The sequence below is a fragment of the Odontesthes bonariensis genome, chromosome 4, assembly GCF_027942865.1.
Source record: "Odontesthes bonariensis isolate fOdoBon6 chromosome 4, fOdoBon6.hap1, whole genome shotgun sequence".
NCBI lineage: Eukaryota > Metazoa > Chordata > Actinopteri > Atheriniformes > Atherinopsidae > Odontesthes > Odontesthes bonariensis.
The window spans coordinates 37,298,890-37,326,622 of record NC_134509.1 but is presented as its reverse complement, the minus strand read 5'-3'; the positions used below and the strand labels follow the sequence as shown (position 1 = coordinate 37,326,622).

The window sequence follows — 27,733 nt, the reverse complement described above, 5'->3', positions numbered from 1 at the left end:
CCATCTTTTGACAGACAACACGAACAGCCAATGAGAATGAGAGTTGAACCAATCACGTGGCTGGAATAGGGCCATGCTAGCAGCTAGCCGGCTGGACTAGATAGTGGCTTCTGCTCGCGTCCAGAGTGGCTACTCTATAGCTCTGCTCGGGTCTTGCGTCTTGCGTGAAGTTTAGAAAATTGAGGTGACACACGCAAGCACGCAAGGGGGGGCTTGCAACCGCGCAAGGGCTTGTGTTGCGTCTTGCGTTACCGACTATAAACCAGGCTTAAATCAGGCTTAAGTCTTTGAGTGATTTAATACAGTGAGTTCTTCATCTCTAGTGGTTCAAAACTTGTGTCGTCCACATGTTTTTTATCCTTCATAGTTTTATACTTTAATTTAATAGCACTGTATTTGATATTTGTATTGTGGCATCTTTTTTGTTATGAAGCTGCTTTGATACTTTTTCGTAATGTGGTGGGTGTTTGTATTTATAATTGTTTAATTTATTTTAAGTTATTTTTGTGGAAGTGGTGCTATTTTGTGATAATTTAATTGGTTATAATAAAATTTTTATTTATAAAGCATTGTTATGCAGCATTTTTACTCATCATAAGTGCTTAACAATGTCAATAATGAAACAAAATGTTATAAAATTAGGTTTAAGCTATTAATTCATTAATAATGTAAAAAATATATATATTTGGGAGCCGAAAGACCCGGCTCTCCACAGTAAGAAGAGCCATTAGAGCTGCATCTCGAAAAAGAGCCGAAAATCCCATCACTAGTGTATTATCATGATTTGTGGAGTTTGTTTTTGTTTTTCATGTCTTAGTTTTTCTGTGTTTTGTTTCTATTTAGTTTTCTTGTCTGTCATGTTGTCACTAGGAATTATTCTGTTTGTATATCTTTCATTTTCTCCTTGGTCCCTCTCTGTTCTTGTATTAGTCTAGTCTTTAGTTGTTTGTAGTTACTCCACTGTTTTGTCTTTGCTGTTTTGTTTTTTTACTTTGAGTCAGATTATTCAGGGGGTTATTCCATGAAAGTAGCTAAAGAAAGCAGGCTACAGCCGGAAAGCGTCGCTTGAACTAGCGCCATCTCCCAATTAAGCCTCAAGTCGTTCCACAAAGACATTTTAGCTGCATCTCGGTGAGGCTAATCCAAGCGAGGCTTACATAGCCTGGCTAAGTGCGAGTGCACGAGGAATGTAAGAAGCCCTGACGAGTGGATGGTGGAAAAACGGAGATGGCAGAAAAGGAGAGCAAGACAAGAGCTGTTATTTTTTCGGCAGCTGAACAAATAATGCTTATGGAGCTGTATGAGGATTTTAAAGGCCTACAGAAAGGTGATTTTTTTGCACAAAACTGAAATAGCAGATCGATTCCTTATATACCATGGAATTTTTTTATGATTTTAAAATAATTTTAGGCCCCTGGATAGTCCTGATTAGGCCCAATAAACTATCACCACATTTGACTCGAATAGCCCGCCATTTGGCAAACCGAAAGTAGCAGACGACAGGTGCGTGACGTCACGAGTGCCAGCTGCTGCAACAACCCCCAACAATCAACATGTCTGATACTAGTAGTTCTAGTAGCGAAGCCAGCAGTTTGCTTCTTCACGGCAAATTTCGATCCGAATATTGTTGATGACAATGAAGAAGACAATGAAGAGCCTGAAGAAGAAACCGAGGAGGGATTGGGGCTAGAACCATACAGGTTCCAGCCCGCCATTGCCAGTGACAGTGGGTCGGAGTCCGAGTCCGAGAGCAGTGGGGACGATATTGGTGATGATGGTGATTTTGGTCGTCTTCAGAATGCCGATTGGTGAGCATACACTGTGTTTGGTCTAGGCCACGAGTCACAAAAGCAGCGTGTAATTGTGCAGCTATTTCCACCGCTGTATACACAGCTGGACTGTTTGGCACCAAAGCAGGAGGAACAAAAAAAGGTCACCGATAATAAAACATAACAGTCCATTAGGCTGCAACAAAGAGACAGAATCCAATAACGCCCTCCTCTCCATCTCTGATAGATAACACCACTGTTGCTACATTTGCGGCACTAAAACCTTGTCCAAACACAAGTATACTCCCACTCACTTTCGTGCTTGGAAGTTCCCCATGTGTGCCGCGGGACGCATGGGGAACTCTTGATGATCGCTCTGCCAGCTGATTTCAGGGCATCCATCCCGAGGTGTGTCCGCTCTCCGCCAGGTGGATTCCCCCTGAGTGTCTGCACCGCAGGGAGCTGAACACGGCGGGATGCGCTCCGGCTGATTTCAGGGCATCCATCCCGAGGTGTGTCCGCTCTCCGCCAGGTGGATTCCCCCTGAGTGTCCGCACCGCAGGGAGCTGAACACGGCGGGATGCGCTCCGGCTGATTTCACCAGAGAGGAGGCAGGCGAACAGGGAGACACAGACACAAGTTCCGACCGCAGGTCTCTCTGCTTCCTCTGTCCCCGGTGGTGTGAGCTGCTGGTGCTGAGGGCAACACACGCACCCACAGCACTTCGTACATCTACTCGCAATAAAAACTGCACTGAACCCAACGTTTTATTGCCTTCACCACTCAACAAGCATACTACAATAGCGGCAGCCAGGAAAAACCATGGCACTTGTGACGTCACACGGAAGCCCCGCCCCCAGTCTGGAATTCCAGGAAGGATTTCCAAGCGGCAAATTCAAAATCGCAAATTTCATGCGTTTATGAAATGTTTTGGTGTAGGGTCCAATGATCATTATTGTTCCTCTGTGTATGTATTATCATTATGTATTGGGTGTAGTGTCAGCTTTCTGTAGGCCTTAAAAAGTGTCATTACCAGAAATGCTGCGATCAAAAACGCGAAGAAAACGGCATGGCTAACAACTGCAGACAGACTAAACACGTAAGTTATGAAAGTTTCATACCATTGTCAATTGTTAGACATTTATTTTACTGTCCTCATGTATTTATGCTCTCCTCTTTGTGTTATTATTTGTTTACATAAAGCATGCTGATTTGTCTCTGTATGAGATGTACTGCACAAATATACTGGCCCTGCTCACTTTATTAATAACCCAATAATCAACACGCATCATCATACTTTGTGACTAAATTATCGTGAGTGTGTGACCCACATATTAATATTTCACTGTTACATCTCAACAGGAGCAATCTTAACAGCCAAAAGCGTACCTGGCAGCAGGTGAAGGTAAAGTACAGGAAAATATTTCAGAGTGGTAAGTAGCCTTTGAAGAAATGTGTTTGTCCAATAAAGAGAGCACCAAACTAGATATGGAACACAAGAAACTAAAAATAAAAAAGATCAAGCTAGAGATTATGAAACTGGAGAGGGATGTTAGTATAAATTCAGATAAAGGAGAATTTCGTGTTGTGAACTGTATTTCATTCTTCTCACAGCTTGAGAAACATGTAATAATAATTAAACAATTCAACACAACTTGAACTCAAACTTGTCATTATTGTACGGTTCATGCAACGTGTTAGAATTGTGTTTTTTACATTTATATTCACAGTGGGGTGCCATGACCTAAACGTGTGGAAAGTTATAAATCATCTCTGTCCATTTAGCCTTTTTAAACTTGCTCCAACTTAAACTGCTACTATGTCAATGCTAAATTATGAAAAGAAGTTCTAACTCAAAGGTCACAACAATAAGGATCAAAGGAAATATGTGTCCCTGTATAGGTCCCTCACTGTGTCAGGAGAAACTGAGTCCTTTCAGGCACTAGAACCTGCAGGGACTCAACGAAGAAAAGACTTGAGCCTGAAAAGTTGTCCACAAGACAAAATGTATAAAATATGAAGTATGCTATTAATTTAAGATGGCTCTGTCAGAAGTCAGCCATGGTGCCTGAGAACTTTAAGCAATGAACCTGTATTTAATTTGGCAAAAGGTCATTTCTATCCGTGCCCTTGTTTCAGCATGTGCATGTGCATGTGCATGCCCTTGTTCCTGGATCAGGATATGGCGTGAGGAGGTACGGCCAGCATGCATAGCCTCTGTCCCCAAGCAGGACACCATTGAACTCTCCTGCAGAATAAGAGAAATGTTGGATGGATATACATGTGTTAAGACTTGGCAATTTGATGCAATATGTGCCTTATATGGCTATCTATAATAAAGTATGACGAGCACTTTAAATTCCTTAAGATGACCTCTACACCTGACCTCTCATTAGATTACCAAATTTCTGCCTATGCCTTACTTCAAAAGTACACTCCTAAGTAAGTAAAATTCTTGCGCCTTGTGCAAACCTCTGTGCGGGAGCAGGTCATTTAGGCCATTGGCGTTTAGGCCGCAGTCGTTTAGGCCCCCCTGCAGTCGTTTAGGCCAACAGAGGAGTCGTTTAGGCCACAGGGAGCAGTCGTTTAGGCCCCCCTGCAGTCGTTTAGGCCAGGCTACCTGAGCAGCTGAAATCTTTATTATTGTACATTCGTTATTATAAGATATAAGTCAGCTCTACTGGTCTGTCTGGGTAGCCTACATATCTATATAGTCTAGCCATCCAAGCCATCGAAACCACTCTCACCTGACTAGAGGTAGGTGTTGGTATGCCGGGCGATTAGTGCTGGCGTAGACCAATTAAATGTGCCAGCTGTGAACGAGGCGAGGGTATGGAATGTTAACCCATCAAAGCCACTTGCAGCTCTGTATGCAGAGCGATTACTATCCGCGCAGATCAATGAAACACATGCCAACCAGCCATCTGTATATTTTCGCGCGCTCTCTCTAAAAATAGATAAACCAGGGAAGCAATTGTACACGCCCCAGTTACTGCGGAAATTATGTGATCAGGATTCCAAAAATATTCTCACAAACCACGAATCAAACTGGCTTCTGAATAACAAATTATTAGGTATTAATAATTATTGTCCAACGAATGTGGTGTTTCATATCAGTCACCCTTTCGATGACAATGCATGCTTATCTTATAAATCACTATTTTAATTCTCACAAACCGCGCGAATCTAACAGGTTTCTAAATAATTACAGCATTATTGTCCAACGAATGTGGCAATGCGGATGATTATTTCCACAATTTTATGAATCACCATTTATTAAATAAAAAAAACGTTTCCACACTAAAGTTGGTTATTAAATAATTTACCATAGATATGTAGGCTACCCAGACAGACCAGTAGAGCTGACATATCTTATAATAACGAATGTACAATAATAAAGATTTCAGCTGCTCAGGTAGCCTGGCCTAAACGACTGCTCCCTGTGGCCTAAACGACTCCTCTGTCGGCCTAAACGACTGCAGGGGGGCCTAAACGACTGCGGCCTAAACGCCAATGGCCTAAACGACCTGTATCCCTCTGTGCCAGTGAGGATGCTCGGAAGATCCTAGAATCATGAACTGATCCCGGCCATTTAGCCTCAATGTTGGAAATGAAATGACCTCCATCACAGATCATCTGTATGCACGGAGGATAGGAGTCAATGATGAGGTTTCACAGGGCATAAATGTAACATTGCTCAGCATTACTCAAAGGGGTTGATGTGGTATTTTTCAAAATGAGAAATCCAGTTCAGAGTCTATGGACAATTATCCTCAAGTGTACCTGTACATTTAGGATATGGAAAAATTTTCGGTTTACATAGTCAGCCTCCACGGGTCCAGCAGGGGCCTGGACAATGTGACAATGTTTAAATCCAGACTGAAAACAGTTCTATTTAGATGTGCATATGACACCTGAAAGTATTTTATCTGCAATCTTCACTTTTAAATTAATTAATTAATGATTTTTTTTGTTTTTTGGAATGATTTTATTGCCTTCTTGTGATTTTATGTAGCTGTAAAGCACTTTGAATTGCCTTGTGTACGAATTGTGCTCTACAAATTGCCTTGCCTTGGATGCGTACATGGGTACAGTGTAGTGCACCGATAACATTGGGGAAGCCTGAGGGAGATGATGAACTTAAAGCGATACTCCGGAGTAGATTCAACCTGGGGTCATTTGAACCGTGATATCCAGCCAAGTAGCCCACCCGCAGTTTTTTCGATATTGGCTGAACATCAGCTGAGTTACTGAGTTATCCCGAATAGCTTCGTACAAGGGTTAATGGATCCTGGCAGTATCTCCAAAATTACCACACTAAAATCACATGCCATGACACCAAACTTCTACAGTAGTACAAATATGGTCTGTACTCACAAAACGATGCATTTGGAAGTTTGAAAATAGTCCAGGAGTGTATTATTATCAACACAAGCCTGATAGCTTTTCTGCTGCTAAAGCTGCGTCGACGTCACTTCTGGGAGCTGGGAGCTTCAAAGTAAGATGAGGGTTGATCTACTACTGTAGACAACAAAGTATATGCTATATTCTACATGTTTTTTTATGAATTTTTATGTTGTAGAGTTGTGAAATTATTTTATCAATGGAGAAATTGAGCAGCCTTGCTTTGTTGTCTACAGTAGTAGATCAACCCTCATCTTACTTTGAAGCTCCCAGCTCCCAGAAGTGACGTCGACGCAGCCTAAGCAGCAGAGAAGCTATCAGGCTTGTGTTGATAATAATAAACTCCTGGACTATTTTCAAACTTCCAAATGCATCGTTTTGTGAGTACAGACCATATTTGTACTACTGTAGAAGTTTGGTGTCATGGCATGTGATTTTAGTGTGGTAATTTTGGAGATACTGCCAGGATCCATTAACCCTTGTATGAAGCTATTCGGGATAACTCAGTAACTCAGCTGATGTTCAGCCAATATCGAAAAAACTGCGGGTGGGCTACTTGGCTGGATGTCACGGTTCAAATGACCCCAGGTTGAATCTACTCCGGAGTATCACTTTAAAGGATAAGACCGGTTTTTTGACATTGGGCCCTTGATTTCACATTATAACATGATGTTCTACTCACCCCTGCTTGTTGTTGGTCATTTGGAGCTGTTCCGAAGATATTCGCGAGGCGTCTGGCTGCTCTCATGAGATATTCGGCCATGAAACGGTTTCCTATGGGCAAGCTTATACAGGCACAAACTATGCTGTTTATAATTCATTAATTACTCTACACTAGCACTGATAACGTGGAGGTGCGTCGCTTACTTAAAAAAATCCGGGTTACTAATTTTGAATTTTAGCCGAATGAATGAATAGGCAGCAGGTCTGTGGGCTGTCTGTGGCAGTAGCACGACGAGGACGTCAGTAACACCCACTTTACGACAAAAAAATCAAAATTACAATAACCCGGATTTTTTTAAGTAAGCGACGCACCTCCACGTTATCAGTGCTAATGTACAGTAATTAATAAATTATAAACAGCATAGTTTGTGCCTGTATAAGCTTGCCCATAGGAAACCGTTTCATGGCCGAATATCTCAAGAGAGCAGCCAGACGCCTCTCGAATATCTTCGGAACAGCTCCAAATGTTCAACAACAAGCAGGGGTGAGTAGAACATCATGCTATAATGTGAAATCAAGGGCCCAATGTCAAAAAAACGGTCTTATCCTTTAATGCAAATACTTCAGACAGTAGGTTGTTTTACATTATCGGCTACTGTAAATGTGGAGCAGCAGCCTGAAAGGACAGAGGTCTTGCCCCCCCGACATTTGCAATACTGACACTCTCCCTCTGTTTTAACCAATCACGTTAGGTTTATTATTTATCTATTATCTGAGCAGAACAGTCACCAACCACGTATTCCATGCTGAGCGTGAGTCTGCCCCCAGCTTGTGTGCGCGCACACTGGTGTGAACTCACGTGCACAACCTCGTCCACAGAGGGGGAGGGGTTTGGGGATGGACCTGAAAGTTGTATCAGTTCGAATTTTCCGACTTTAGACTCGGAATTTTGAAAACCTGCCGACGGCAGCTTTAATGAATACCATGTTCTCTCTCATTTAATTTCATGTTCAATACGTGTGTATAGTTGCGTTTCTTTAGTTGCACTGGCACCGACTGATTTTTTGAGATAGTGAAGGTGGTGATATGATAACCACAGTTTTTGTTTAGTTTTTTAGACAAGACATGAGTTAGGAGCGCAGAATTCTAGGTGAACATTTCTTTCGGGAGTCTGTTTCAGCCGGTCGGACATTCTTTGAGATGCAGCTAAGCTAAGCTTCAACTTTAGTCTGCCCGGGACCAGGCTAGTTCAGCGCCATAAGTTACCATGGTTACTCAGCGGGCATTCAAATAAGCCACGTTCGTGGAATGGAACTCTCTCTAAGTTTAGCCAGAAGTAGCGAGAAAAGCCAGGCTTTCCGCTAAGCCAGCTTCGTGGAATACCAGCCTGGTCTTGTCTCTGTTCTGTTTTGTTCTTGTTTCTCCCTTTTAAATCACTATTTCCTCAATTTCCTTCTGTTCTGGTCATTAGCTCCACTGTCTCACCTGTCACCCGTCTATTATCCTCAGCTGCTTTCGCTCACCAATAAGCTTTGTTTTACCAGTTTAGGTTTTTGGTGATCTGACTTGTCAGCACTTTTGTTACCGTCTCAAAATAAATCGAGTTTTTGTTCTTCTACAACCTCCTGTCTTCATACGTGTCCACATTTGGGTCTTCATTTTACCACTCATCGTGACATGCATTGGCATGTAATCAGCCTACTAAGTGGGTAAGGTTAAAAATAATGCCTCTGCTTACTATCAGTTTAAAAAGCAGCATCAGTTTGTAAAGGAGTGCATTAAAGCACACTGAATGCAAAGAAGTATAGACAGGTTTGAGAGCAGTAAAATCCACCAAAAGTGCCCAGCTTCAACATCTTATCCTTTTTTTTAAAAACAATTTTCCAACATTAGTTGTGTCCCTTGTTTCCCTTGTTTCCCTTGTTTATGTGCAGCACCTGCAGAAGGGAAAAATAAGTTAAAAAAAAAACCCTACTAAATCTTCTTGTTCCCATCATGCAGCTGAACATTGAGGCTCCATATTTGAAATTTCTTTCTCACAGGAAACATGATCCAGATGTTCCACTTTCTGCCAGCAAACCCCAGCTGAGTGGGCTAGTGTTTGCTTGTGTAACAGGAAGACCCTCTAAAGCCCCATCAACAAGCACCACCTGGTCTTTTACCTTTAACCCTTCTTTAATTTAGAAAGAAAAAAATATGTGGTTGGTATCTCATTGACCACAGCAGCTGACCTTTAGCAATGCTTTCACGATCTCTCAGATTGCAGCTGAGGAAATACAGCCAGGCTCAGATTACTGTTTATCTTCCTCTGATGTTCCACTGCAAACACCAGAGAGACTCCTAACTGCTGGAGATGCATTTCAGAGCATTCCTCTGGGTAATAACACCACACTCAACTCTGACTGTCCCTAACAGGCGTCTCGGAGGCCGGGACCTGAACAATGTGACAACTTTCATCTGGAGTCTGTCCACATTATCAGCCTACACAACATTTATCTGTAACTAAACAAAAACTCTTCTGTCTTGTCACATTAGAAAAGTTGATCTCATCTGTTGCTAACATTTATTGCAGTAAGCCTCATTATTCCTGTTTGTACTATGCAAACATGTCCCTTTAAGGTTAAAGACTGATCAGAAATGTTCAATTCTGGATAAAAATTGTAAAGTCCTTTGTTTACATGCACGCTCTATTAAGTGTCAGGAATAGCATGATAAAAAATACTCCTTAAAAGTGTAGTTTTATCCAACAGTATGAAATACAAAGATATTTAGTTTGACATGAGAAAAAAACAACTTTTTGACAGATTGCAACAAATTGTTATATTGAAGAGAAAAAGACAAATAATTGCTTAGGTCTACAGACATTCTGTTTTTTATACTCTCTTTCCTTTTAAGCAACACACAAACCTCCATAGTTGCTTCTATTATTGGGCACTGGGGTCTGTGTGAAGAGTTTAAAGACAAGTACAGGAATCATCTGTAGAAGGGTAGCTTTTCTTTCCAGTTCTAGCTTTCAACCCTCAAAAATATCATTGAGTAGAAAAAAATCAACTTACAATCTATAAAATGTAACAAAAGAAATGGAATTTTAAGACAATCAAAAATAAGACATGACCTGTAGTGGTACATCTACTGAGTACATCTGCGTCTTATTTCTGACCTGGGACTCTTCAAATCTAGGCTAAAAACCTACTTATTTAGGATTGCTTTTAATACCCAGCAGTATGATGACACTTTTATCTTATTTTATCTTGTTCGATTTTGTTGTATTTCATTGCTTTCACTGTTCTTTTATTGGACCGAAAGGATTGTCTGTAAAGGGCTGTATAAATAAAGCACATTTACATTTACATCTATAAAAGCCATTAGGGTTATATTTGATGTATCTAAAGCTTTTCTGGGTGTTTGTGGAGGTGTTGGAACTCACTGTGGACCGAGCCGATCTTGTTGCTCATGGCGTAGCGGATCAGATGGTTTTGAGGATCAAACATTACAAATATCTGGTCAACACTGAGCTGCTGGGTGGATTGTGCCGCACTCGTTGTCTCATCATGTGGGCAGCTCTGAAAGGTGATGGTCTGACGCCACTGGTAGCTTCTGGTCTGAATTTTGCCATCAGGGGCGATGATGGTATAGTCCCGACTGGAGGAGGAAGTGATCACTGGGAGAAGAAACAGTTTCAGAATGTACAAGTGGCTAACCCTAGACCATAATTATCCCTACTCAATAATTCCACTTTGCATTCCATATTTTGAAAATACTGGCACCGGGCTAAAAAGTTCAAATTGGCAACTAAAGGGTTAATTTTTTGAAAATAATTGAAAACTTGGTAGTTATGATCAGAACTCAAGTGGAATAAAAGATTTCTGGAAAATAATATTAATATGTGATGTTTTTAGGTCGTTTTAAAAGGGGAAAAAAATGTCCCTTTTCAGAAATTAAGGATTTTTTTTTTTTTTTTTAAATCAGACATAGCAAAAAAATTAAAAATCCCTAAAAATCAATGTTGTTGCTGATCATTGATATTTCCCAGACCATAATTATCCCCGCTCAACAATTCCACTTTGTATTCTATATATTGAAAATATGGCAGTTTTTGTGGGGTATTTTTTTTTACAGAAATTGGCATTTACATCATATAAATCAGTATTTAAAGGGTTACATTTTTGAAAATAATTGAAAACTTGGTAGTTATGATCAGAACTGAAGTGGAATAAAAGATCTATGAAAAAAAAGCGGAAAAAAATATTAACATATGATGTTTTTAAGTTGTTTTAAAAGGGGACAAAAATGTCCCCTTTCAGAAATTAAGTTGTGTTTTAAATCAGGTATGAGGGTTAAAGAGACTCAATTTAGTTTGTAATTAAATGTTATCTTTTTAATTATACTGCTGCAAATGTCACCTGTATTCTTCTAGAAATGTCGACATTAGCAAAATGATATTGCAAATGTGAAGCATTGCTTGCAAACTGTCCATTATACAGACATTAACAAGTTCATGCTAACTCTAGCCTGGTAATGTCAATGGCCTTAGCTTCAGACACAGCTTACATTGTGCTTTGAAAGTGTATAAGTAGTTATTCTTACAGTTTCTGTCAAACTGGTAGATCTCCTTGTACGGGTTGATCTGGACAGAGTACCCCAGTGGGATGGCAGGCAAATGTCCTTCGAGCTCTGTGCTCACCAAAAGGTGTTCGTGGTCGTTGATTCCTTTGAACTGCTGCTTGATAGTAAGTCGTTCATTACCAGGCTGAAAGATCACTTCAGCCTGCCGAAAAAACACTCCACCTGAATTGATGTGGAAGAAAACATAAACAGTTAAGTCCAGTTTAGGAAAATGCATGGACATGAGAAGTACTAATAATTATGGTCACCCAATCATTGAGTAAACATCTGTCAAGTTTTGTTGTACAAAACTGAGAAGGAGCTTTAGGTAAAAGACATTAATTTACATTGTATGTATAACAATGTATAACTCCAACTCCAATCACTGCAAGTCCACCGGCCAAATTAATAAAACTCTGTGTGGTTTTATGACCAAAACTATGTGTGTGCACAAAAGTCTGCATACACATTATTTCTGCTAGCTTTAGAAAGCTATGCATATGTATGGTTCTTATACAATTTGAAATATTCTTAAACTATACACACATGGAGAAACCTGATATCAGGAATGAAGGACAAATATAGCAAGATTACAGACAAGAGAAAGAAGGCACTTTGACATGAAACAAATCTCTATGGCCATAAGGGGTGCTTCCCTGTCAACAGGCTCAGAACCTACCAACAGTCTTCGGATGACCTCATTTAACCTAATGCTAACATTACAGTCAGCATGTTTATATGACTCTTGAAAAAACAAAACAAAACAAAATAATACTTAGAATTGTATTAGTCAGATCAGAACCAGGGTTATAAAATACAAACAAAGATGTTTGTCCAACTGAGATTGTAGAAAATCTAAGTTTTCAAAGTCAAACTGAAACAGTTTGAAATTGAATGACTCCCGCATGTATGCGGTCAAGTGACTGGAAGAAGCCCAGGTCTAACAAGCCAGTGTGGGCCTATCCCATTCTAGCTGTAAGGCATACTTCAGTCAATAACTAAATTCCCCTCACATTCATGTATACTGTGACCAGGACAGTGGCTTAATGAAATAGCCAAGTCGGACTCTGACTGTAGCTCAAATAACCACAGCATGTAAACATTCAATTCAATTCAATTCAATTCAATTCAATTCAAAAATACTTTATTTATCCCAGAGGGAAATTAAATGTTGATGTAACTCAATTAAATCAAGGAGTTATTATAGATGCTGATGGCTGTGGGCAAGAAAGATTTCCTGTAGCGGTCCGTTTTACATCCAAACTGAAGAAGCCTTTAGCCCCTTTCACACTGCCGAATAACCCGCGTTTAATTCGCGAATTTAGCGTGTCCGCTGTTGTGTTCACACTGCCGACCCGGGCTGCCGCGTCAACTCGACTCGCCTTTCGACCCGCGTCGGACCCTAGTCTTTTTGCCGAGCCGAGTTTGATGTGAACACAATCGACGCGGGTCGGACGTGGGCGTGACGTGAGGAGTTTAAAAGACAGAATGGACAGCTGATTGAGAACAACAGCGACAGGTGAGGACAAGTTTTACTCTGTTTTAGCCTACATCAAGTTCGAGACATTTTTTAATATGGCCAACTGGGGAGACAAGGAGGTCCGCGAGCTCCTCAGCCCCCGAGCAGAGGACGTTATTTACCGCCACATGTCGGGGACGGTGAAGGATGGACATCTGCTGGAAGGGCTGGCGAGAAAGATGGGAGAGCTCGGTTTCCCACGCAGCAAGACGCACCGTAAAGTAACATCTCCATGAACTGCATTGCAAAAACGAGTTCTCAAGGTGTCCTGCCATCGTTTGTTCGAAAAATTTGATGCAGACAGGTGTATTTAACCCTACCTCCGGCGCATGGCTTGTGACTACGTCATTGTACACGCCCAGCATTTTATGTGTTTCGTGTGACGCTCTGCCACTAGGCAACTCCCCCTGAACTCGGCTTCAGGCGACACGGGTCACCCTGACACGCCAAGCGTTCACATTAATCGACGCGGGTCGAAGGTGCAATTTGGACCCGCTAAGGTAGCGGGTCGCAGTGTGAAAGAGGCTTTTGACTGAAGAGACTCTGTTTTCCGATAACAGTCTCATGGAGAGGATGTTCAGGGTTGTCCATAATTCTCTTGATTTTATGCAAAATCCTTCTTTGCATTATTGTCTCCAAAGGTTCCACAGTCGTCCCCAGAACAGAACCAGCCTTCCTTATCAGGTTGTTGAGTCTTTTTAGGTCCCTGGTTCTGAGGCTGCTGCCCCAACAGATGACGCAAGAGGAAATGACGCTCTCAACAACAGACTTGTTGAAGATCTGCAACATCTTGCTGCAAACCTTGAAGGACCTTAGCTTCCTCAAGAAGTACAGTCTGCTCTGTCTTTTCTTGTAGATGGCTTCACTGTTGTGTCTCCAGTCCAGTCTGTTGTCCAGATGAACACCAAGGTATTTATATTCCTCAACCACCTCCACTTCCTCTCCCATGATGGAAACAGGGTTTGATCTGACCCTGTTTCTCCTGAAATCTACAATCATCTCCTTTGTTTTGTTAACATTCAAGATGAGATGATTGTTCCCACACCATGCCACAAAGCGGTCCACCAGCTCTCTGTACTCAGCTTCTTGTCCATCTCTGATACACCCGACAACTGCAGAGTCATCTGAATATTTCTGTAGATGACAAGAGTCTGACTTGTACTGGAAGTCTGAAGTGTACAGAGTGAAAAGGAATGGTGAGAGTACAGTCCCCTGTGGTGCTCCAGTGCTGCTGATCACCTGGTTAGACACACAATTCTTCAGTCTGACAAACTGTGGTCTGTTTGTCAGGTAGTCATTAATCCAGGTGATTGTTGAGGCCTCCACCTGAGTCTTCTGGAGTTTCAGACGAAGCAGATCAGGCTGAATTGTGTTAAATGCACTGGAGAAATCAAAGAACATGATCCTCACAGTGCTGCCTGCTTTGTCCAGATGACAGTGGGTTTGTTGAAGCAGGTGTATGATAGCGTCTTCAACTCCAACTCCATGGCGATAAGCAAACTGCAGGGGGTCCTGATATGTGCTGGTTTGCTTACACAGGTGGGTCAACAGGAGTCTCTCCAGGACCTTCGTGATGTGGGATTTCAGGGCAACAGGTCTGTAGTCATTGATGACTGAAGAGTGGGTTTTCTTTGGTACCGGAACCAGACAGGATGTCTTCCACAACAGTGGTACCTTTTCTTGGGTCAAGCTAAGGTTGAAAAGGTGTTGCAGAATCCCACAGAGCTGCTCTGCACAGGCCTTCAGGACTCGGGGGCTGACACCATCTGGACCTGCAGCCTTGTTCCGGTTCAGTCTCTCCAACTGCCTCTTCACCTGACTTCTAGAAACAGAAAAGTGGGAGGGGGAGGCAAAGGGGACAGCAGCATCTCCTGATTTGGTTGAAGACAAACTAGTGGAAGCAGAAGAATCCATGACTGAGGTGGAGGTGGAGATGTTACAGGAAAGCTGTGGGTCAGAGGAGGGTGGGATGTCTCTTTGGCTGGGAACAGGAGGGGAGGATGGTGAGCTTGTTCCTGAACTGAACCTGTTGAAGAATGTGTTCAGCTCATTTGCTCTGTCCAGACTTCCATCCATCCGATCCTCCCTCTGCTTGAGGCCTGTGATCTTCTTCATTCCTGACCACACATCTCTGATATTGTTCCTCTGCAGTTTACTCTCAAGCTTCTTTCTATACACCTCCTTGCTCTCTCTGATCTTGACTTTGAGTTGCTTCTGTATACTCCTCAGTAACTCCCTGTCTCGCTCCCTAAAGGCTCTTTTTTTCTTGTTCAATAGTTCCTTTAGCTCACTGGTGATCCAGGGTTTGTTATTAGGGAAGCATCTCACTGTTCTGGTGGAGATGGTGTTGTCCACACAGAAGTTTATATAGTCAGTAACACACTCAGTCATGGCATTAATGTCCTCTCCATGTGGCTTACAAAGAGAAATCCAATCAGTTGCATCAAAACAACCCTGTAAGGCTTCTTCAGCTTCCTGTGACCACTTTCTAACAGTCCTTTTTGTGACAGGTAGTCTCTGGACAAGGGGTTTATATGCTGAACAGAGAAAAACAAGGTTGTGATCTGATTTACCCAGGGGAGGTCTTGATTTGGAAATGTATACAACAAGAAGTCATGATATCTTTAGAGGTTTACTGGTTCTAAGCATCAGCAATTCAGAGATGTTTTGGCATCTCATTAAAGACCAACAGTATATCAGACAGAGGTGCACACAATATTGATGTTCATCAATGTATGTAGGGCTGTGCATTCAAAATAATAATCAATTATCTATCATGAAGCACAAAACTGCACTTTACACCATAATAAACAACAACTTATCACATCACCAATGAGACTGAAGCCATTCTGATATCCAGGCTGCTGCAGTGCAAAGGCCCATCCAATGATTCCCCCGAGGGAGGACAGTGGTTGCAGGGAGGGGCCCACACTGTCTGGGATGCTGCTGATGGCGACGTACGCTCGCCCATCATTAGCTACCATGTAGGAGTGCAAATCTTTGCTGTCAAGCTCAACTGGTGACGGTGAGTTCCCCACAAACACTCGACCATTTACCTTTCCGTTCATTCTCTGGGGTTTGCCTGGATAACGACAAAAACAAGTTGATCATAAGTGCTATAGTTCCACAGTGGACTAAGGCAAGCTTCAGCTTGTTTTAAAAAGAAAGCGTCTGATGAGTTAGTGGAATCCATAATGGGATAACATGACTCAACTTGCTTCGCCATTGTAGATAATAACATTTTCAATTAGTAACTCATAAAATAAAAATAGATTGATAAGCTAAAATTCTTTAAACTACTGAAGTAACATCAAAAGTGTTTCTTACCTTCTGCAACACAGTCATATCCGTTTCCATAGAAACCGGGCTTACAGTGGCAGCAGTATCCATTGCTGTGATCTCGACAGTCAGCGTAAGCAGAGCATTTGTGCCTGTTGTGGGCACATGTCTCCAAATTGTACGCAAATACTGAGAATAGAAGTAAAAAACATCCGTCAGCAGTAGTAAAACTGAATGAATCTCTTGACAAGCAGACAAAAAGACAAATGAAAGAAAAAAAGACAGATCATTTTAGTTTAGGTTATTTACCATCCACATTCAGATCTTCATCTTCATCCACCACAACGATCTGAGGAAGTTGGGGACGTGAATGAGGTGGCGCAGGTTGTACAGGTTCACGGTTGGCATATCGTGGGTTGGTGGATTCAGGAATCGTGTATCTTGGTTGCAAAGTCTCAGGACCATGGTGTCTCGACCCAGATTCATCTGGGTACTGTTGTTGAACATTGTCAGTGGTGATGGATGTTGCTGTAACAGTCTCTGAATCTGGGTATTCTTGGTCAAACTCGTCAGGTGCTCCATAAGGTCTGGGGATCTCAGTTGGATACTTTGTAATCTGGGATGCATAGGTTGTGAAATCCAAATCTCGTGTTTCATCAATTTGCCTTGGCAACATGGTCACGGGAGGATCGGTGGCATCCTCGGGGGAACTAGTGGCCCTCCCTGGAGTGATGTCAACAAATGTTGATGAAGGGCCAATCTTGTACACCCAAACTCCATTTCTTGCTGAGTTTGTCTTTCTGGTTGGATATAGGAAGAAATCAAAATCTGTGTCATTGAAAGAACAACTAGTCACTTTCATATCTTTTCAAAGTGGTCAGTCGAGACTCAATTCCACCCGCAACTACAGTCTTTACAATAAAAAAACCTATGGAAAAAGAGACATAGCCCAAAAATGCTAATTTGATGTTCTTTCCAACTGATCCAACACATATTCATGAGGTACGATCTCATATTTAATGTTTGTAGCATTGTAACCTCTAAAAAATGCATTTAAGAAAAATAAATACTTCTAAGGACTAATAAGACTTCAATTTAGCATACATTAAGTATCTGATATTTTCAATTTCAGTACAAAAAAAACATATTCAGTTAATGAGTGACAGTTTCATACGTTGTCAGTTCCCTGATGGAGGTCTCTTCATTAGCAGTGATGCGGAAGTATGTCCCCTGTTTAGTGTTCCAGAGCCAGCCAGACACTGTGCCTTCATTGAAGCCAGCCTCGATCAGCTTACTCTCTTCCCCTACTAACGTGGAGAAGAACTGCAGGCCATTTCTGGGGTACAACAGGATGGCGACGGACAGCGACTCAGTGAAGGCTATAACCAACTGGAAGGTGTTTCTCTAAAAACAAATGAGATATTTGTAAATGGGAATGGTTAAATTATGTCTTCAGCTTTATTTTAGCTGACCACGCATCCACGCTATGAGGTCGCCAAAATCAGCATTTTTAAAAGATACATTTGAAAAATAAATAAACACATTTTGCATAAATCGTTTGGAGTAGTCTAGTGACCAACTGCAAATCCTCTCAACATAGCATGTGACAGGGCAAAGCCCCACAGAGTGAGCAAGAGAGCTGTAGGTCAGTGTTTCCGATCAGGGGTGGGTGAGCAGTGAACCACTTACATATACACTGAGTCAACACAACAGGGAGTTCTCACATGGAATCCAGCTGGGAGGTAACCTGGCACACCAAACAGTCAACCCTTCAAACCAACTGGAAAAAAGTTGGCGATTTCAGCAATTTCATAAGATAAATAATGTGACACCTCCCCATAGAACTGTACAGCGGTGTGGGCATCTTTATCTGTACATCAAAATGTAAAAATTGTGAAACAATTGGTTCATAAAGTTTACTTTCCCTGCTTTGTCATGCAAATAGCACAGCCTTCCATTTACATTCAGTTATTTTAAACTTCATTTGAACAACGTTGCTGTTGCTCCTCTCTTGCGCTTATTGAGGGAAGAAATAACTGAGTTGAAATGTGACTCAGTGAGTTTGAAAATACTAATCAAAAATGTAACCTTACTATACCTTTAAGTCTTTTAAGAAATACAAGTTGTGTAGTATTCTTTTTTTTATTTTGAGATTATTCAAAGCAAGTTTGTGAACCTTAAAGGGATAGTTTGCCTCTTTTGACATGAAGCTGTATGACATCCCATATTAGCAATATCATTTATGAACATTGACTTACCCCCCGCTGCGTCCTGTGAGCCGAGTTCCAGCCGAGTTTTGGCGTTGACGTAAGTAGTCCGGCTAGTTGGCTGGGGCTTAAAAAATAAAGCGTCTTGCTTCTCAAAACAATATGCGTTCTCAAAAGAGTAATACATTTACATCACAAAATCGTCCATCCAGAAAAAGTCAGACCTCACAGTCGCTTGGCGCTATTTTTGCCTCCCTTCATATCAATGCGTTCAGCCACCTAGCGATAGCCGCACCTGTTACGGTGTTTACTGCTCGGAAGCAGGGGACTGCTCGGTCTGCTCTTCGGTCTGCACAGTTTACACAGCCCGTAGTGATACAAAGGTAGAGAGAAATAGCGCCAAGTGATGTGAGGTCTGACTTTTTCTGGATGGACGATTTTGTGATGCAAATGTATTACCCTTCTGAACGCAGATTGTTTTGAGAAGCAAAACACTTTATTTTTTAAACCCCAGGCAACTAGCCGGACTACCTTCGTCAACGCCAAAACGAGGCTGGAACTCGGCTCACAGGACGCAGCGGGGGGTAAGTCAATGTTCATAAATGATATTGCTAATATGGGATGTCATACAGCTTCATGTCAAAAGAGGCGAACTATGACTTATTTTGCAATGCACATTCCCGAGCCTGAAACTGCCCTAGAGCAGCAGGGGGCTGAGATACCACAGTTCATGACTTTATTTGTCAGACCCACACCACACCATTTACAGTTGCTTGAGAATTTTGTGGGCTTTCCAAAGCGTCTTGTTGGCCTCTTCAACATGACAAAACAACCGTATGGGGAGCCAAAAAGCTACCGGTAATTTTCTAGTGTAACTTTAAATAGGGTTGCTGTTGCTCAAGAAGTAGAGCAATCATCTTCCAATCAGAAGGCTGGTGAATCCATTCCATGCTTCCCCAATTCATATGAACACTGAACCTCACATTGCGCTCAATGCGGTCATCTGTGTGTGAGGTGTGTATAACAGAGAGAAAGCACTGCATAAATATTAATAAAAGAGAAAGCACTTTGAGCAGTCAACAAAATGGTAAATCGACTGTACTTATATAGCGCTTTTCTAGTCTAGTTTACCACTCAAAATCCATTTTACACCACATTCACCCATTCACACACACACTCATACAATATGACTTAGTCTACACAATGTCACAGACTACAGTGCCGATGGACACATCGATAGGCAACATGGGGTTCAGTGTCTTGCCCAAGGACACTTTGACATGTGGTCCATCGAACCCCACACCTTCACTCTGGCAAACAGCTCTTCCTCCTGAGCTACAGCAGCCCTATAGTACCAAAACTAAAAAGATACTATATGCAAGCAGTTTATTCAGCCTTTTACCATAGAACTATTCCTGTTCTAGCGGGGCCTGTTTGTTTTTTGTTTGTCTCGTTTGTAATTTGTTCATACATACAATCAAAATTGTTTCAAGAATAATGTGCATATTTGAAAGCGGTCCTTATAAGATACATTAATCATTTTTCTGTATATGGGGGCACAACAAAGAAGAATTGTCTGACATAAATTCTACAAAAAGTTAGCTCTCTTTTAAAATGGAACAACATGAAACATTTGTCCATTTTTTAGACCTTACACTCCACAAGAGAAATGGTAATACCATTTCACACTACTATCTACTATAAATCTTATCAGAAACACACTCTTAAGAGCTGATAGTAACCATCCAAAACAGCTCATTTGGAATCTTCCTATCGGTCATTTCTTAAGACCACACAAAAACTGCAGTGATGTTATAAATTTTAAGCTCAAAGCTGCTGACATGAAAGAAAGTTTTCATCAGAGAGCCTAGTATACATCTTATATTCCTTCAGCCTATCAGAGGGCCTTACATACAGGGAGGGATTCCTTACTAGTTTGAAAAACTAGAATTGTTGCCACCTCTACGCACATCTCAGATAACCACAGTTCAACAACATCACTGACGTTTTGGGGTAAAGAAACCTCTTTTAAAACAAATCTCTGCACATCTTCCAGCAGTATGTGTCTGAATCTGGTGCCTCTCAGCTGAGGGGCAACAAACCTCCAAAGCTGGAGCTCACTGATTCTTTTTGCTATGACTTCATCAGAGTTAAAGCGAACGCAGAATCAGGGTAGTCAGCCTAAAACAGGTGTGACAACCCTTTTACTGGCTGTCCAATAGGCTTATAATTAGGTTCAACTAAAAACAATAGACAATAATGGTACAAATTAAATACAATATCTCACCTTAGCATCCAGTCCATCACCTCGTAAAGATGTCCCTTGGGCAGCCATGTTTTCCCAGGTGACAATGAGGGTGTGGGTGAGCTCCAATCCCTTGTCTCGAGGGAAAGCTTTCCTGAAGTGCTCAGCAGCTCGACTTAGTACTTCCAGGCTGTCGTCCTCCCTGAAGTAGACTTGCCCCTGTCCATCACTGTTGTCCAGGTCTCCCAGCAGAGCTGCTATCATTTTGAAACTGCCAGGCATCTTCCCCAGGTACTCCTTCTCAGCTGGAGGGTTCTCAACAGCCACAAACCCATTGGTGTTGATCTGGAACAGAAGAAGAATTAGGTGCATTTGTCAAACAGGATCACTGTCGACAGCAAGTCATCTGCTTGTAGGTCATTGATGCCATCTACAACAACTACTGTATTTTTTTTCATTATTTTTTCAGGTTGAGAAAGTATGTAACAGTTTGACATTTCTCAAACTTCACCAACAAGTTTCTAACAAAATCATTTCTACAAGATTTAATTTCATGATTTAGCATGTACTTTTCTCATATTTATGAGTTAGTACTCCATAATTACAAGAAGTCCTAAAACAATAAGGCAGAATTCTATATTCATGACTAAATGCTATCTATGTTTCAAACTACATCAAAGTTTTGGATAATTATCATGTAATTGGGATGAACAAGTTTTATAAGGTGTTAAATAAGTTATTCATTTTGGATATAAATGTTGGGTTGAGCATCTGCTAATGAACCACACAGTGCAAAACTACACATTGTAAACTTAAAGTTATTAAAATCATTGCTTCTTGTATGTTTGACACCAAGGAAAGCAACCTTTGTTTATGCTGTTCCTAAAGTTGTTTGTTATTGGCTTGAAGAAGCCAACAGAACCACATCTTCCACAAAAAGCAGAGATCCATGTTAGAGCCAGATATTCCCTTATCTGAACCTCAAGGAGACTGGGAGTTGGTGAGGAAGAGACTCAGTAGAGATAGTTTGTGGAAGTTAGCCTTTAGCCTCGCACTGCTTTCCCTGTACTGCCTCCGGGCCACACGAGCAGGATGATCGGTGCTATTGTTCTGCTGGGCTGTCGAGGACACAGAATATTCAGGGGAATAGAATGCAGGCTTCAGGGTTGTAATCCTGGCATCCGCATCCAATGTTGAGTAGTTCTGCCAGTCCGTAATGTAGGCCAGTTGTTCATCAAGTGCTTGAACAAGTAAACTTAACACAATATCTATATACAAATTTCGACAGATTTTCTTTAAAATTGTGCAATGATTTTAATAATAATCATTCCTATTTATGAGCTCAAGCTAAAAAGCTGCCAAACCTCCCCATTTACACCGCCTTGTATCTTTAAATACCTTTAAAATGGCTGTAGATACACCACATATGTCATCTCACACAATGACTGATCAGATTTCTGTTTTAACTAGGGCTGGGCAACGATTAAAATTTTTTATCTAATTAATCACATGATTTCCCTGATTAATCACGATCAATCGCATTTGTACGCAAAATCCAAAAATGAATTCAAAAGTAGTGTATAGCTTTTAGCATTTAGTTTTATTTCAAATGTGCTGCCATATAAATGAAAGTGCCATAACATTTGTTGTGCAAACACACTTTTAACGTCAGCATTTTTATGTAGTTTTTATGTAGAAGCCTCGCTCCACTGTCTGTTTCCTTGAATGACTTGCTGGTATCAATTGTGTGTTTTGCCTTTAAGTGATATTTTAGACTGGAACTACTACGGCGAGAAGACAATTCAACTTGGCTGTGTTTACAGATGACTTTGGTTCTGTCGACTGTCGACCGTCTGGAAGAACTTTAAAATGAAAATGGCAGCGTAAAAGTTCCGTACCCTTCTCCATGTTTGGTGGATCTGCCGATTACTTTCTTTTCCCGTTACACAGCAGACAGCAACAGACTTTTACAAAATAAAAGCCTGTGAGCAACAGACTTTTACAATAATAAAATAAATAATAAAACAGGGGTGGTTTGTGGCATAGTGGGTTGAGCAGGCGCCCCATGTACAAGAGGCTATAGTTCTCGCTGCAACTGGCCCAGGTTCGAGTTCTGCATCGGACGGCCCTGTGCTGCGAAATTTTTTATTTTTTTCATTTAAAAAAACAAAAAAAACATGCGTTAATGCACGATAAAATATCTATCGGCGTTAAATCATTAATGCGTTAACGCGATAATAACGAGTTAAGTCGCCCAGCCCTAGTTTTAACAAACCTCTATAGTGGAACAAAACATAAGAGCCATTAATGTTCTGACTGACTGTTGATCAGTCAGTCAACTTATTTACTCTGAACAGATGACATTGTCCAGACTCCTGAAAGTATTTACTTCAGGATTATAGAACTGTTTCCTAAAATGTCCACATAATAATATTGTGTTACTGTAGATTAGGGAGCTTGTCACTTCAAACAAGCCAACAAACAGAGGACAAACCTCCGAGCTATATGAATCACCCCGGCCATCAGCAGATTTTTTTATTTTTGTCTTGCCATCAGCCATCATGCTATGCTGGCAGACGTTGATGAGGCGACCCTGAGGAAACATCGACGGGATTAAAAGCTTTCTTTATCTCAATACTCACAGATGAAGTGAATAATGTTTATTTCATTACATAGAATTTATTAAACAGGTCAACAAGGGGAAATGTGCATCAACTAATCAATCTTATTAGGTTATTTATATATCCTATATTTTAGATGGAATGGTCTTAGTCTTGGTATTTTGAAGAGGGTACTTTGGCAGATACATTTAATAAAGATTGTTTTATTTTATATATATATATTGGTTATAATGGAAGTTGTTTTCAGAGTAGTGAGCAGGAACAGCTGTGGCTGATGGGAGGTTATTCTCCACCCAGTGTGAGCTGATGTTTGACTGAGACCATGGATGCGTCATATGCCACAAACATGACCTGTATGTCTGAGTATTCCCTCTATCTTCTATATTATCTATGTATATTATCCTTTTAGCCTGAAAGAAGACAAAATGGCTGCTCTATAAACAGTTTACCTTTACACTCTTAAAACTTAATTTATTTACTAATAAGTCCTGCTTTTCCAAAACATAACCATCCTAAAAGACAATGTTTCCTTTAAAGACCCCCTCCTGTGGAGCTCACATTCTTAAATCTCATTCTTTAGATAGTGAGGATCTCATCTTGCAGGTGCAGTCTGCAAGCAGTCTGCAAACAGTCTTAAAAACAGACACCAGGGTTTCCTTCATAACAAACTTAAGAAACCTGGAAAAAAGGGGTCACGTGATGCATTCGGGTCGAGAGGATCGCTTTTGCCGACCTCCCGCTTCCTCAGCCAATAAATCATATTTTTGACGGACTAAACCTCAATTATTTTGGCTATCCTTGCTGATGAACATGTCCGGCACTAAAGGGAATACTAATCCTCGAGAGACAACGCGTAGAGCTCGTCCCGAAACAAAAAAATCATTCGCGGCTAACATGGAAGACGATGATAGCATGGCGTTTGAGGAGAGTGTGGCTAACACGGTTTCCAAAACTGTTACTGAAAAGATCGGCGCTCTCATGGAGCTGAAGTTCACCAAGCTACACTCTGCATTAGACAAACTAAGCAGCCGCATTGAAGACAACACAAAGCAGATTACTGAGGCCGAGAACCGCATCTCTGATGGCGAGGACCGCATTACTACCTTGGAAAACAAGCAAGCTGAACTTGAACAGAGAGTGAAGATCTTAACCGACCGGGCCGAGGACGGCGAGAACAGGAGCCGCAGAGACAACATACGAATCATCGGCCTCAAGGAAGGTGCAGAGGGGAATCAGGCCATCAGACGCAACGCAAGCCCCCCCTTGCGTGTTTGCTTGTGTCACCTCAATTTTCTAAACTTCACGCAAGACGCAACGCAAGCCACTGGCTGTGTTCGAAACCTACTACTTGAAAACGGCATACTCATCGATCTGACAGTATGCAGAGCGTTTACACACAGTGCACTTCACTCCTGCCCGAGCCGAAATCAGCCGGCCTGAAAAGCTGATTTCCCTTAAGCTATAAACTCTGTAAATATATAACTTTAGCAACATTAGAAACATTTTCAGGCGAGAAAGTAGTCGTTTAGACCCCCAAGGTGTTGAAAATCTGACAAAATACCGGCTATTTACAAGAAGAAGAAGAAGCATGAATCCAGTCGAAGAGAGACTTGCCGAAGAGGTCCTGGCGGTGAATTTCCTTTCATCGTAGTAGGCTTGTCATTGAAAAAACCCGCTACTCCACCTACTGTCCTGGCGGTGAATCGCCACGCAGCACACGCAACCGCCGACAAAGCAAAATGAAGCATAAACGTTTTGAGCCATTAACACAAGCGCAAGGGCAGTTAAAAGAAGTATAACTCAGCCTTTAGGGCCGCCGAAGAAAAATTATAATCGACCTGTTATTATTAAGCTGCACAACTTCGGTGACAAACAACGGATCCTCGCCGCTGTCCGAGAGAAAGGCGAGGTCACCTACCAAGGCGACAAGATTTACATCCGACAGGACCTGTCAGCCCAGGAGGAATGCACGGCGTCAGTTCAACGGGGTGTGTGAGCGTCTCATCCAGAGAGGATTACGATTCCAGATGCGCTACCCGGCCAGCCTAAGCTTCACCTTCAACGGGGAGGAACGCTCCTTTAAGAGCCCAAAAGAAGCGGAGGACTTTCTGGACAAGAATGATTAATCTTGAGCGCGGAATAAGGATAACTTTTGTCTTGTTTACCTGCACGGTTTTCACAGCAGACGATGACTGGACTTTTGCCGAATGGAAGATGGTTAATAGATAACTGCAGTCTGTGTCTGAAACGAGGACTTCATCGCGGGAGATACGCACTGGACGAATATGTTTCATAATATAACTGGTTTGATACTCCTGACCATTTATATGGATCATTCAAGCCTCACCTGTTGGAAGTTTACGTTCAGAGCTGTGTGACACAGAGCACAGGTACCTGTCAATTACTCACGTTTACATGTTTAGTTTTTCTCCTAATCTTATTTCTTTTTCAGATTCAGATTTCAGGTTTATTAATATTCTGGTACTCTGTTTAGCACCTACAACAGGTTTTTTCTTTTTTTAAATTTTTTAAAACATTTTTATTTTATTTTATTTTATTACTTGCTCACTTGTTTCTGTGATAGACACACTCTCAGGTAATGTGCCTATGTTTTGTTTTCTCGATGATGTTTAATTACTTTGAATCTATTGTTTGCCACGTCAATTGTTTGGCTGGGGGGCGGGGGGTCTGCGGAGAGCGAACATCGGCGGCTGGATGCAGATTATTCCTGCGGCTGGTGTGGTTCTTTCTCTCATAGGTGGGAGGATACCTCTCTGCATCGCCTACCCTAAAACTTTTAACGCCTTTATAAGGCTGTTCTTGATTTCTCGTTTGGGGGGCTCTATTTTGTTCAGGGGTTAGAGCCGCCGTTTGGGGAGGGGATTTCACAGACAGCCTTACTTATGTTGTTATTTCTGTTTATATGGTGTATGTTTGGCTCCAGTCCTTTATTGATTATCAGACATGGGTGACATTAAGGTTGTTTCACTCAATGTGAAGGGCATTAACCATGTCATCAAACGCCAGAAAATCCTGTCCTTCCTTAAAAAAGAGAGATGCCAAATTGCCTTTCTTCAAGAAACTCACCTTTTAGACCTAGAACATATAAAATTGAGAAGAAGCTGGGTGGGCCAGGTATTTTACTTATAATTCAACAAAAAGTAGAGGCGTTGCAATTCTCCTACACCGCTCCCTGCCTTTCACCTTCAATAAAACAATATCAGATAAGGAGGGACGTTATGTACTTCTGTCTGGCTATCTTTATGGAGAACATGTCGTTGTTGGTTGTATATATGCCCCAACAGTATATGAAGCCTCTTGTGTCCCACAGCTTATTTCAGATTTGGCAGTATTCTCTTCTCCATTCTTACTTCTAGGAGGTGACTTTAATTGTATATCTGACCCAAATATTGATATACACCCCCCGCCCCAGTCTACTCTCTCCAAGAAAGGTGCAAAAATGGGTGAATTTTGTAAAGACTTAGACTTATATGATGCATGGAGGGTACTACATCCCCTGGATAAAGACTACACGTTCTTCTCAATTCCTCACCAGGTGTTTTCCAGAATAGACTACTTCTTGTCCTCGAGGACAGTTTTGGGCAGGATATTGAATTGTACAATTGGTACCAAGTTTCTTTCTGATCATTCCCCTATCAGTGTAACTGTCTCTCCCCCTTACAGAGATCCAGACTGCAGGCATTGGAGGTTTGATCCTACTCTATTAACACATTGACTACCAGCGGTTTTTACAGAATTATGTCGTAGACTCCCAGCGTTCTAAACCATTTTTTTGACGTTTTTTGTACAGTCACAGCATATTATGTGATAGGGCCACTGAAACATGTTATGGCTCGTTTGAAAGCTGAGACTTTAAACTCTTTGTGGGTCAAAACTGCGTGTCTCTAGGTGCCGCCATTAGCGAGCTATCCTTAGCTAAACCAAGGCGGGTATCCACCAAAATCAACAACAAACTGAGATCGGGGCTTTTGTGAAAGGTGCGCTCTTTCAGCCTGTGGCACTTTAGATACATATCCGGGTCAGAGGATTTGCGTCGTGTCGCATGTGGCAAAGCTAACCTGTTCATAAGACCGCCTCCTTAGACTTGTCGCGTGTCTTCTTCTCCTTCTTGTTGTTTGTTTATGTTACTTTACCGTCACCCAATGGAAACCGACACTTGCGATTGGACAAAATGCGGAAATGCACAACAATCAATGCAGCGTTATCAAAATTGTTCTTGAGTTGACGCAAAGCCATTGGTGTAATGATCAAAATGTCCAGATGATGACACCAGTTTTTGACTGCCATCTATGTCAGTTCTGTTCATCACATAATTACAAAAATCACACAGAATGTGCATTAGCATTCAGAATCCATAAAAAAAACGTAAAAACGTATTTTTACCATTTGGGAACCAACGC

General features: G+C 41.5%; 1 protein-coding gene across 1 annotated transcript in view; it reads right to left on the bottom strand.

The window, feature by feature from the left end:
• The window catches only part of LOC142379047 (nidogen-1-like), a 104,922-nt gene that overhangs the window by 49,263 nt on the left and 27,926 nt on the right, over nt 1–27,733 (bottom strand). The window contains exons 2-8 of the mRNA XM_075464125.1: nt 20,734–21,036; nt 17,414–17,643; nt 16,549–17,039; nt 16,288–16,428; nt 15,791–16,042; nt 11,424–11,624; nt 10,264–10,497 (exon numbers count right to left, since the gene is read on the bottom strand). Of these exons, the coding sequence (XP_075320240.1) occupies nt 10,264–10,497; nt 11,424–11,624; nt 15,791–16,042; nt 16,288–16,428; nt 16,549–17,039; nt 17,414–17,643; nt 20,734–21,036 (1,852 nt within the window). The remainder of the gene's footprint in view (nt 1–10,263; nt 10,498–11,423; nt 11,625–15,790; nt 16,043–16,287; nt 16,429–16,548; nt 17,040–17,413; nt 17,644–20,733; nt 21,037–27,733) is intronic.